Source organism: Morone saxatilis, unplaced genomic scaffold, assembly GCF_004916995.1.
Source record: "Morone saxatilis isolate NCDOM2014 unplaced genomic scaffold, NCSU_SB_2.0 Contig11, whole genome shotgun sequence".
Lineage (NCBI taxonomy): Eukaryota > Metazoa > Chordata > Actinopteri > Moronidae > Morone > Morone saxatilis.
Window position 1 is genome coordinate 15,652,223 of NW_023339663.1, and position 12,967 is coordinate 15,665,189.

Here is a 12,967-nt window from a genome sequence, read left to right on the forward strand (position 1 = left end):
AATTCATTGTGCAGCCCTACTCAGCCTATGTAAAATAAATCATCCTAAAGTTAAACTAAAGCCAATAAGAGGCATCTGCAAATTTTTGTTTTGTTGATAATTTTTCAGTTGATTGATTAATTGATCAATTATTTCAGCACACTACAATCACTAATACAAGTGATTTAGGCTCCTTATTGTAATTCATTGTCACTTACCTTGTCTGTCAGTTTGCAGTTGGTCAAATAACACTAATGCTTTCAGTGGCCTTAAGGCAGATGTTTCTTGTAAGGAATGAAAACACCAACCAACTCTTTATTTGTAACCTGTGAACCTTTACACCCATGGTCCACCTGCACAGGTGTTTTCATTTATTCTGCCTGATTAGACTCAGGACTGATGTACTGTACAGACCATGCTTGACTGGCCCGTCCCTCACAGGGTACAACAAACTTGCAGTACATGGAGTTTGCTGATGTCCTGTAATACCCAGAATAGCTTCATCCAACTAATCTGACTCCCATGTTTATGACATTTACAGGACAACTCAAGACATGTGATTACAGAGTTGGTATTGTTACATTACTGTGCACTGACAGTATAGCACGATATTCATTAAATGTATGTTTTACGTTGGACGTGAAGTATCCCTGTTTGTTTGCAGACAGTTTATATTATATACATTGGAGTTATATAATGAGCACGGCATGTGATCTAATTACTCAGCATAACTGGTAACACCTGTGTGTGTGTGTGTGTGCACAGCTTTTATATTTAGTACACGTAAGGACAAGAAGTGTGTTAATTAAAAACGACATGTTTGACCTGTTTTGTTTCTTTGAGGTTTACTGTAAACACAAGAAGTGTGACTTCATGTCAACATTTTTTGTTTCCCCCCCAAGATACGTCTGTATTTACCTGCCTCTAGATTGAATAGATATCATACGAAAGACAATACAAACAATTTTGAATAATTTAAGTCATTTATCAAGCAAAATCATCAACTGATTAATTGACACTCAAAACACTCATTAGTGGGAGGCTTACAGTGTGTTACATTTGGTGGCACATGGGTTTCAGGCCGTCATCTACAGGTCTGTTTAGTTTACATGTTGAGCTATAAAGCACTAAAGACAACAGTACAGAACAAGAAACTTTGTTACCAATTTGTGGAACCACATCGTGTGAATCAAATATTTTTCTCACCTAAATGCCAGATGAACTGTCCAGGGAATACTAGAGGTTGCCTTTTGGCAGCAAAAGCTAAATGATATATTTTAAGCTCCTGATGATCACTTAATCCTCGTACAGCTGCTGAACAAATCTCACAGTGTACTTCCAGAGTACCGGTAGATAGGATAGCATATAACTACATACAGGCTAAGTTGTGGAGATTCCTGTAGACCCACTAGCCAAGCATACTGTGTATTAGTGCAACATGAGGACATGCATATAATCCAGCTCAGAGGATGCTCTGTCTATGCAGAGAGCGCTCTGCATCCTGTGCATGGAGACAACACCAAGAGTGAGTTAGGGCTTCAGTGGTTCATTCAGAGAACAGGAGTTAGGGGCTGGACTGGGGGAGGGGAGGACTGAGATTAAACATGTTTTTATGTAATGAGGGTTTCAAAAGGAGGTTGGGGTAAAAAAGGGTAGAGTGGAGTGAGGACACAGCAACCAGGGACCAGGAGAGGAGTGGTTTTAACTCCAGGAGGAAATGTACACTGTTTTTGGCTGTCACTGGTCCAGGCCGTTAAATTAGAGAGGCAATTATCTGTAATGCTCAAGTGATTGTAAATTGTATTACCTGCCTCAGATGAAGGAAAGGCATATCAAAAATTTCATTAAGTTCAGAGTCTGGTGAACAAGTCTGGTGTAACTGAGACAACATCAACACACATGCCTTTTTAAAATATTGTAGGGCTGCAGTGAAAATGATGAAAACAGTTTAACAGATCTAAATGTCTTGAAATAGATGGTTTGGTTCGACCAACAGACCAAATATATTTTATTTACAATGATAGAAAACAGCAAACCCTCACATTTAAGAAGCCAACCCATTGAATGTTTGGCAATTGTGATTGTGAAAACGACGAGTGTTTCCAATCATATACGTATGCCCCATAGCAACCACTCTACCTGGGTCTGACATGTTAAACTACTTAAAGATCAACCGCAGTTGAATGGCATAATAACATTTACTACGTATTAATGTTGTACTTGTCACACTACTGTATAAGTATTTAATGTAATCATTAATATAGTGAATTGCTACATCCCTAATCCTTTGGCAGTGTTGCTCTTTGTGGGTTTTAATATTATTTAGGTCTCATGATATCATCCTCTGAAATGGATGTAGTATTATGTAATAATGGCCTTTGTCAAAAAGCCTTTTCATTTATTTCAAAGAGGTACACAAAAAGCAGTCACTTATATTAAGTCAGTTCTATTGATTAATCCCACTTTACAGAGGAGAAGTGCAGTTGGACTGTGCACCAGTCGCACAGATGTTACAAATATACACAGAGAAAAATAAATTACATTTTCAGTCCACTCAGCGGTTCACCGACTGCTGGAAACAATCAAATAGAAACAAAAAAGAGACAGAGCTGAAGAGAAGAGGCTAATCTGAGCATTTTATGGGGTGAAAAGCATCCTGATTTCTCTTTAAAGGCAACGAAATCTAGAAGATGTTAACTTTTCCTTTCAGTGTTTTAATGTTTTATGTTATGAAGTAAAACATACCCAAAGAAAATGGAGATAATTATTCTTCCAAAATATTTTACAGCAACACACAAACTATCTAAAAAAAAACAAAAAAACCCTGCAATTTCCCAGCTTGGGATCAAATTAAAATGCTATCTATCATTCTATTCTATTCTATCCATCTATTACTATCTATTATCTATCTATCTATCTATCTATCTATCTAAACTCACCACTCTATAATTTCTTTATAAGTTTCTTTGTAGCCTCTGCACATCAGACCTTTTGATGTTGTCTGCTCACCAGTGAAACCCTGTGCTGTATGTCTCATATCTTTTTTTAGAGAATGGCAGACAAAACTCTGGATCGTGGGCCATGGACAGGATGTGCGGTCATGTTTCTGCAGTCGCTCTCACCTGGTGTGAACCTGCTCTCTCTCTACAAAGACCGGCAGGAAGAAAAGTTCATTGTTTTCAAAGTCATCAAACTGACTCTCATAGGTGAGCGCGCTAGTTGGAATATTAGTTAGTTAGTACTAGTTAGTAGTTATATTAATCATGTCTGATTAAGATAAAAAACACATTTATCAAGACACGTATTTCTTATCTTATATTTTATATTTTCTTTTTTTATCTTATATTCTTGACGTCCTGTTTATTAATGAGTATTTTCCATGGTCAGATTCTGCCGGAGGTCTGGGTGGTTTTGAGTTACTTAAGATCCACGATGCTGATCCCTTTCTGGGTGTGGAGGTGAAGTTTGTGGATGTGGAAGCATGTCGGCAGTTCCTCGAGAGCTACAGCTCTGGAGCGGTGCGTCAGTCCCTCTCCCAACACGCCTGCCGGCTTCTTACTCTCCCCCAAGAGCTCACGGTGGAAACCCAGCTCAAGGCCAGCACACACATCCTGGATCTCTATCTGGACAAGCTGGAACTTTGCCTACAGCACATCCACCTGTCACAGGTATTATAGAAGTCTGTCCTGTGGCGATTTCAGGTTCTATTTTTTAAGTAGTTGGTACTTGGGTGATTTCTTCATCCTAACCAATCTCTAGTGAGTCAGTGACAGTTAACTTTTTCAATTTGATCAAAGAAATAAGTTCATTGAGGAGTTGTTATCTCTCTCAGTCGACATACTATCTATGACCTGTGCAGCTGCATTAAGCTCTTTGCTAAATTATATTTAGCATTAATATCCCAGTACCACAAAAATATAATTCAACAGAAATACTTTTATTGCTTTATTATTCCATGTTATGTTTGTTTGGCTGTATTTTCCCGTCTTAACACAACACCAGTCACACAGCTCATACTGGCAAAAGAAATAAAATAATTTATAGACGGTGATAAGACATCCCCAGAAAGATCTTAAAATCAAACAAAAAAAGTGTAACACTTTGCATCCTCTTTGTAAAGTGTAACTGGCAACTGAAGTTGCAGTTTAATTGATCTGATACATTATTATATTATCTCCTGTTGGTTTAGAATGTTTTTAGATTTTTTTGTATACTAACTATAAAAACAAAGTAGTTTATAGTACATATTGTAACAATTAATATGTAGTATGTATGTAAGTAAGATCCAGAGTCAGTGTGTGAAATGATGAACAAAGTGCTCAGGTAGAGAATAACAGGAGGGAAGGAGCAGTAAAACCACACAAAAACCAAAGTCCTGTGGGAGGCAGATGTACCCTCACACATTAAAAAGTAATTATTGTTGCTCTCAGTGGGCGAGTTCGCGTTCATTTTATTCAATTTAGGCAATCTTTGTCATTTAATGTCAGCCGGAGCGCCTCCGCGATGAGGAGATTGATGATCTGGAGCAGAAGCTGCAGACCCAGGCTCTCCGTCCTGCCCCACAGTCGACTACCATCACACAGGAGGAGTCTACTGTCCCCAGCAACTGCTTCAGGTTTCAGAACAGAGTGTTTGGTGAGTCCAGTGACCAATTCTACTTTTGAGTTGTGTGTCCTTTGCAGATTTGGTGCCAGACTTATGGCCAAAAGAGGTCACAATGGAGATGAACATACCATTTATATCATATAGAGAGACTTTTTTTATTCATTATTTCTGAATTTATTCAGTTGTATTAGATTGGTGGCGAAGAAGCGTTCCATAAGATTTTTAATCAATTGATTTCCAATCTTCCAGGCAGCCATTCATTTCAGTTCAACCATGTGTTCAAGTGAAGTAGAGTTAAGTAACTCGCTTGTATCAGCCTGCATTTATTTTTTACAACTGTGTCATCGCTGTATAGTTGTACTAAAGGTTGTATTGTTTTGAACGCTCTGTCATGTTGGTGTATGTGAGCCCTGTTTAGAAGCCTCCGTATCTTAGATTTGTTGGTGTGCCGTCAAAAAACAACTTTTTTTATGCGAAAAGCTGCCAGATTAATGTTACCTTTTTTCACAATATCCAACTTTGCTGTTAGTGTTGGATTTTAACATGTGAATTCAGTACGGTTTGTCTGCTGTCTCTAATCCAACCTTTTATAAATTGATAGTCTATGGGGAGAGATTAGTGCTAGCAGATAATGTATTCGGATTGCACTGATTTAAATTTGTCGACCTCATATTGAACTGTTAAATAAACATTAACTGATGAGGCCCAACAATGTCTTGAAAGTTAATTTGATTTTCTAATTGAGTTAATTTAAGATTTGATTTCAGTTCATCTAAATTTAGATTCAGGCACACTGTATCTGGGTAATGGGGGACTTCTGTTCCCAGAGTGCTTCCTCCAAACAGCCCAAGCTGCTCTGGTTTCAGGTTCAATCTGAAGTATGAAATCTAGTGGGTAAACCAAATTTGATATAAAGAAATTAATGTATTAATTAGACTATAATCTCATTCAGTTTATACATAACAAGTTCAAATCTATGCAATTTAAAATTAATTTTTAGGTGGCACTAATCTCTTTTAATATCAGTCGCTCCATTGGTCACCTTACGTGTAAACTTTCACCTGCTGATTTTACTTAAAGCAATTGCTTTAAGTGTGAAGCTATGATCAAGGACAGCTTTATTATCCCTGTAGGGCAATTTGTTGTGCAGCCAGCAGCATATGCACAACCTACATTTTCCAGTTGCTCAGTGTCAAGCAGGTGTTCACTTCACTTCAGAGCGATGCTGAAACAAAACAAAGCTGCCCAATAATTGAAATACTCAAGCTCACATTAACTTTCTCTCCTGGGAATTTTAAATTGATGTTGGTGCTTGTGGTGGGACAAGGGGAATTGGGAAAAAATGCCACCAGTGATATTCACTGAAAAATTCAAGCTGATTTTTAAACAGCAAAGAGCAGACAAACACTTTGGTCATTATGTCTTTTTTAAAATCCCCACAACACCTGAGTGTTCAGTATGTATTCACACACATTAACAGCCAACCTGCACTAATCAATAATTTTGTACCGACAATAAATGAAATGACTACAGATAATGTGAAAAGTGCCGACTGTAGTGACAACCCCTACAGAGAATCATCACGCAGCTCTACATGTTTCATCTCTTTGTAGCATTTCAGCACGTTTCAGCTCATTGTTTTGGTCTTATGTCCCACAGATTTTCTGTTTTAGTTAATTTTCACTGCTCTCATCAGCGTTGTTTTCAGCAATCCACTGTACTTTACCTCCCCAGCACCAAAACGCCAAACAGACAAAGCTACTACTAGCTAGAACATAGTGGAGCATTTTGCAACTAAAGAGCAAGATGTTTCCCTCAGGAGTTGTTGGGGACCAAAACACCGCTAAAAGGAGAGTGAATGTTGGACTCAGGTGGAGTCTGGGTGTCTCAGGTGTCTGCTGGGTGTGTAAATAGCAACTGTTGCTAACATGTTCTCCATAACAACTTTATATGTGATAACATGTAAATGCTGTGTTTACAGCTTGTATCACTGTCCCCAAGTGGCCAAAGAAATTAATCAGTGCTGCTTTAATGCTTTAAAGGCCTAACGTAAAAACAATCCTGTTGATGTCCTTTAAGGTTACGGTGCACGACAAGTTGAAGTTATTCTGGGAAATGTTTACTTTTTACACACTTATATTTATAATAAAAGGTTTATGTAATCACCATTAAGTACATTTCACATTGTATTTTTTCCCCCTCGTCCTTTATTCTTTGGCCCGTCAGAGGACCGAATGCTGACACAGGCAGATGTTCAGAGCTTTTCCAACGGAGTGGGCCGTCAGTGGAAACATGTAGGGAGGGCCCTGGGGAAGAGCTGCCGGGCGTTGAAGGGTCCGGCCATAGACAACCTGGCCTACGAGTACGAGAGAGAAGGGCTGTATGAGCAAGCCTATCAGCTGCTCAGCCGCTTCATCCAGGCGGAGGGGAGAGCAGCCAAGCTGAGCCGGCTGGTCAAAGCACTGGAGGACTGCAAACTCACCAGCCTGGCTGAAAATATTCTGGACATACAGCCACGAGAGTAACTCAGTGTGCTTCTGTTCTGCATACGAGTCGTGAAAACTGAGGGGGACAGGTCCTCTCTACTTGAGGAGGAGTTGACTTTGTCCTGCCTGCTTTTATATACAGTATGTTTGTCCCTGATCGATGATCAAAATCATTCCTCTGTTTGTGTGTGTGTGTGCGTGTGTGTGTGTGTGCGTGTGTGCGTGTGTGTGTGCGTGCGTGAGCTTTGAGTGCCTGATACAGGCTGGTGAAGGAAGTTTCAGACGATGTAATGCTTTAAGTCTGGCCAAATCTGATTAACATCCAAAACGGTTCTAGTCAAGAGACCAAATATATAAGCAGCACAAACACATGAGTTGTGATTCCCTGTTTTGTGCGCACTTGCAAAAACTCATCCATTTCACTGGCTACTGACCGTAAGAGCCAGGAGGGGTCTCTCATATGGGATGTGTGTACATTACCTGTTTGCTCTCCAGACAGACTCATGGCACTGCGGCTACGAGCCAAGTAGGAGTGTGTTGGCTGCTGCAGACGGTTCACCACGTTGCTCTCCCATGGCGTCAATGGAAGACGGCGCAGGCCTGAACACACGTAACATTTGAGGTTTGATAACGACTAAAACTATTAACCACCTACTGATTAGCCTAAGCAATCAGTCAAAGCAGATTACAAATGATGCACAATTACTGTATTTGTTACCCATTCCTTCCCCCACACTGCATAGCAGTGTAGGCGAGGGCTAAAGTGAAGTGGTAACCATGCACTGGTCGCTTTGTTACACCTACACCTGCATGCACCAGTTTGTTAATTATAAAAAGGAAGCAAACAGCCTCGAGTGAAGCACAAACCAAGAGCAAACACAGTGCATTCAAAAACAGTGAGGAAAGAAAGACATATTGCATCTGCTTCAAGAAATCTGTGAATTAACCTGGCAAATAATTTTAAGGAAAGCTGAAAGCTTTTATGCCAGTAAGTTCAAATATTTGGCCATGCAGAGTCCTTGGTATCTGGGTAGGGATGTTGTAATATTGCACATAATGTATAGCTAATTATCTGCTATAGACAAAGCACCAATTAATTAATCTTCTTGATAACCAGATAATCAGGCAAAACATGCAGCATTGCTCACTTTGATAATGAAGCAGAGAACAGGTTGCAGGTTTCAGAGTGAGGGGGATACAACTGGGCTGGAAACTGTGCAAAGGAGTTCAGAGTTTGTGTTACACTAATTCAATGTGTGATGTTTCTCTTTGAATTTGTCTTGGCAGCATAAAATGTGGCACATGATTACATTTTACATGTATAATTATGTGTATGTCCAATTGTTGAAATGTGGGTGTTGATTTGTCAGCTGGGATAAAAACAGCGTTACAGTGTTCCCACAAAAACAAAAAGATTATCCTACAGAGGATTAGAGAAAGGGGTCACGATAGAGGGGAAAAAAAAATCTTGATCCCTCTGATGAAACACAGAAGTGCTAACGCATGCACATGTACAGAATAGTATATGCTATTAGCCGAGTGGGGACACTGGATTTGATTATCATACTATGAATATTGTACACATCATTCTGTATGTAGGTCTTCTAGGACTACCAGTGTTTTCTTAATTGGAGTTTCTTTGGAATTCCTCAACAGTCTCCAGCCCATGATCTTTTTGCTTTGCAACATAGTGTGTAACATAGCATATGAGGGACCAAACTGCAAAAGTTCCCAGAAAACACCTGTGTTTTTGTGCTGGGTGGTCTTTCCCTGGTGTAGTCGGGGTTTGGACTGAGCTTTGCTAATGACAGGAGAGGAGGCTGTTCTCATCTGTAAGCCTGTCAGCAACATATGAACATCAAAGAAATATGTGATCTATTTATTAGAGTCGCATTTAAAAATATATATATATTTCAAAAGTAATTGAAGAAAGAAAAAGAAGATTGTTTTACATTCTGGGAATTATGTTGAGAGTTAGATGAGGAGAATATCAGTCTTATAACTCGTCGTTGAATATGAAGATTCAGCAGAGGGCCTGTTAGCTTAGCTTAGCATAATAACTGGGGGGAAATAAGGCTGGAAATAGTCTGGTTCAGTCTAAAGATAACTAAAACCTACCAGCACCCCTGCCACTAACTAATTTACTAAATGATATCTTGTTTATTTAATCCGTACAAAAGTTGTAGTGTAAAAACAGCAGGTAGTGGTTTTAGAGGGTTTACTTTCTCTTGGCTGGGCACAGTGACTTCCTGGAGTCTCAGCTGCCTGGCAAGCTCACAAGACCTTCATAAAACCACAACTTGTCATTGATATACTAACTATAGAGGTGTTGGTAGGCTGCTTTTTTACATTCAGGTTTAGGTTGACTCTAGCAGTTTCCCCCCTGTTTATCCTAAGCTAAGCTAACTGTCTGTAGCTTTAAATTTACCATGAATACATAGGAGTAGTACCAGTCTTTTCATCTAATTCATGGCACAAAAGGGAATAAGTGTTAAAACGTTGAACTATAGTTTCAACGTTCCATTTTCTTTCCACATCAATGTCACTGCTCCCCTAAATCACATTTAGTCAACAAACACAAATTACATAAGGTGGATACTATACTTCTTTACATTTACTTGTGTAATGTTCTTTTCCATTACCTCGATCTGGTGAGTGTAGGAGTGTGGCAGAGGAAGAGGAGAGACGCTTGGTAATAACAGGGTCTGTGTGTTTGGATAAATTCATCGTGGACACTGACCGCCTGTCAGCATCTAGAGACAAAGAAGAAACATGATAAAAGCAATTTAATGGCATGGTGAATAGGTGGACTTATAGATAAAGAACATGGGAGGAAAGACAGCTGGAGCAAGCCATCTCTCTTTGGAGGGTTACTACAGTCTATTTTGGTTAAATCAGGTTAGAAATGGAAAATCTACCAACGTTGCTAAAGGGAGAAACATATTAGGAAATGAATTAGTGCTAAATGGGTCTTATGTCATCTAAAAATGGAACTAAAATGGTTTGAATGAAAAATCCTGTGTCTTGGGATATAACTTTAAAGTACAAACTGGATTGCTACATGCAAATAAAACAACAAACACTAATCATGCCATTTACATTGGCCTACATTTACACTAATGCCAGTGAGCTAATAACGGTGCTGGACAGTTACAGTGCTAGAGCCAGCGGTCTAACACTGGCTGGCTAACTGACACAGTGCTATAATATTCACATTGGGAGGTCATTCCGTATCTGCGGTAGAGACTGAAAGCACTCTGCATGTGCTCCAGTCCAGCAAGGTCGAGTGGATAGAGGAAAGCCGACTCGACAAAACCTGGACCAGGAGGGGAAAGGACAATGGCAGAGAAACAAAGAGTGGAGAGGAGATAGAGAGAGATCCGAGAGCGAGGGTGAGAGAGAGAGAGGGTGAGAGAGAGGGTGAGAGAGAGAGAGGGTGAGAGAGAGAGAGGAAGAGTGTGATGAGTGATGAAAGAAGGATTAGTGAGTGAGTGAGTGAGTGAGTGAGGATGAGAAGGAAGAAGTGAGGAGAGAGAGAGAGAGAAGAGAGAGAGAGAGAGAGAGAGATTGAGAATAAGGGAGAGAGAGGGGGGGAGAGGCAGAGCAGGGTGTGAGTCAGCAGTAACAACAGAGGCCAGGGGATCTGAAAAGTTCATATACAAACATGGCAGAACAATACTGACACGCAGAGGCAGGCAGACATATTTACACAGGAGACACACTGTCAGAGATCAGGAAGATGAAATAAGTGTTCAATAAAACTAAAAGCACTGGTACTTTCAGGAGGAACACTATACTGGCTCAACAATACTCAAACATATTCTCAAACAAACTGGGAGACTGTAGGGCAACATGTCACCTACATGTCAACATACTGTAATAACTGTGGGACAGAGTAGTGTACTGCAGATACTGTATGTAGGTGTGTGATGTGTGAAAGTACCGGCTGGTGTGCTGGGAGTGTTTGTGTGCAGTGCCCCTCCCCAAGACCATCGGTTGGGCTTCTGCCTGGTTCTCTGGCTCCTCTCCAATGTCCGACGTATCACCGCCTCATGACGAGCCTTCAGTCACAAAAACAACAACAAGATTGTCACGTAATCAGCATGAACAAAACAGCGCCCCAGCATGCAAAATACTGCTGCAAGACTGGAGCAGATTATTGATCATTTTCTCTTAATGGACACCAGTTGTACAAGTACCTGGCAGATAAAATCAAATTGTGATTATGCAACGTGCTAAAAAGGACAGCAGTCTATCTTTTTAGTACCCAGAATTAAGACATTTTCTAGGCTGTTGCAATGCCAAAAAACACTGCGACAACACATTGTCAGAACTATGCTGTGGGTCTCTGACTGAACATCGTTCCAAAGTTCATTAAATCAATAACCTAATTAGAGCCTGAACTCACTGTGACGTGATTTACAAACTCCCCAAAAGGAAACGTAAAACTCCTTTAATAGGAAATTATGCAAAGGCATTGTTGGCTCCGAAAAACCTCAGACTAAACAAAACTCCACACAGTTAATGTCCAACTTTTCACTTGAAATATTCTAGTGTTTAGTGTGTTATTCCCATCGCTCCGGGACTCTGTAAAGCACTCTGGGTTCCCTTGGATATGAAATGTGCTATATACATACATTTGCCTTGCCTTAATAATAATTTTTCCCTGTTTTGGCGGTAAAGTTTGAGGATAATTATTCCATGAAGAAAAACAGCAGTGATGATGAAAAGCATTGCTTGTTTTGGAAAGTGTTTGCTTGACTGACATAAGCCTCAAGTCATGGTGGTCACCAAATGCTTGTTTCATCTCTTGTTCAACCACGACTTTTAGCCTTTGACAAGCTTCATTAACTTCTGAAATCAAGCCCAAATCAAAGGTTCAAAAACAAAACAAGAAACAAGAAGTACGTATTTCTGTATAAGTTTCCCACTGAGGGAAGGTGCATAGAGCGTTTAAATACAGACATTTATTAGCCTGTTCATGAGGATGAGAATTATTGTTATTGCACTGAAGTTGTCTGTGCATGTGTGTTTACATGAAGAGTGACAAGATCATGATGCACCAGAGTGTAAAAGGCCATGTTAGTCAGACCTTGTCTTCCTCCAGTTTCTGCCGTCGTTTCTCCTCCACGGCAGCCCGTCTCTTGTCCTCCTTTATCCTCTGCTCCTCCAGCCTTCTCTTCCTCTCCTCCAATTGCTTCTCATAGTGCTGCCTAGCACGCTCTTCACGCGCCTGCCACTGGGCCTCCTTGACAGCTGAGCATGGTGCATGCACACGCACACACAAACACAGTTAAAAACAGTTAAAACACAGTTAGTAATGACTCGATGCACGTGCATTAGTGTGTTCACATGGGCTCGCATGCGAGAAAGAAAAAAAAGAAATCATACATATGAACAAACACATCCCACATGGACACACACACAGGCTTACAGCAACAGTGTGATGGGTCGGCTGGAGATCATGTGACTAGACTTGAGCTCTCAACACAAATCCCTCTGACCCTCAGCTGGGGCCAGAGGTTTGACCACTGCACAATACTATGAACACAAACACACTTCAACAATGAAAACATACAAACATAAATATGCCATGACTTCCTAAAAACCCACTTGTCATTATGCGTTAGCCTGTTCATGAGGATGTGTCACTTGCACACATCCAAAACATTAGCCTCCCTAAACCCTGCCCCATGGCCTGACCCATTATGTAACATTGGTGCCATGGCAACGAGGGGGTGCCTGGCTTCAGCCTGGACTTTATGTAACAACCAGAGAAACGGGCACTTCACCACAGCTACCAACCAAGTTCAGTCATGATATGTTGCGGGAAAGACAAAAAGGAAAGCCTTTTACCCATTAACATACAGTCTACTCTCTGTCTCTCTCTCTCTCAC

At 40.4% G+C, this 12,967-nt stretch overlaps 2 protein-coding genes across 3 annotated transcripts in view; one reads left to right on the top strand and one right to left on the bottom strand.

Annotated features, from left to right (window-relative positions):
• The window catches only part of tradd (tnfrsf1a-associated via death domain), an 8,299-nt gene extending 1,155 nt beyond the window's left edge, over positions 1–7,144 (top strand). For both annotated transcript variants that reach the window (XM_035652318.1, XM_035652317.1), the window contains 4 exons: positions 3,029–3,185; positions 3,367–3,647; positions 4,467–4,614; positions 6,811–7,144. In XM_035652318.1, the coding sequence (XP_035508211.1) occupies positions 3,032–3,185; positions 3,367–3,647; positions 4,467–4,614; positions 6,811–7,109 (882 nt within the window). In that variant the 5' untranslated portion in view covers positions 3,029–3,031 and the 3' untranslated portion in view covers positions 7,110–7,144. The remainder of the gene's footprint in view (positions 1–3,028; positions 3,186–3,366; positions 3,648–4,466; positions 4,615–6,810) is intronic.
• A 141-nt stretch (positions 7,145–7,285) lies between these two features.
• Positions 7,286–12,967, bottom strand: part of LOC118320923 (ensconsin-like) — a 6,816-nt gene continuing 1,134 nt past the window's right edge. Inside the window, exons 3-8 of the mRNA XM_035652048.1 lie at positions 12,163–12,326; positions 11,014–11,131; positions 10,285–10,386; positions 9,713–9,823; positions 8,813–8,908; positions 7,286–7,670 (exon numbers count right to left, since the gene is read on the bottom strand). Coding sequence (XP_035507941.1) covers positions 7,408–7,670; positions 8,813–8,908; positions 9,713–9,823; positions 10,285–10,386; positions 11,014–11,131; positions 12,163–12,326 — 854 coding nt within the window. The 3' untranslated portion in view covers positions 7,286–7,407. The remainder of the gene's footprint in view (positions 7,671–8,812; positions 8,909–9,712; positions 9,824–10,284; positions 10,387–11,013; positions 11,132–12,162; positions 12,327–12,967) is intronic.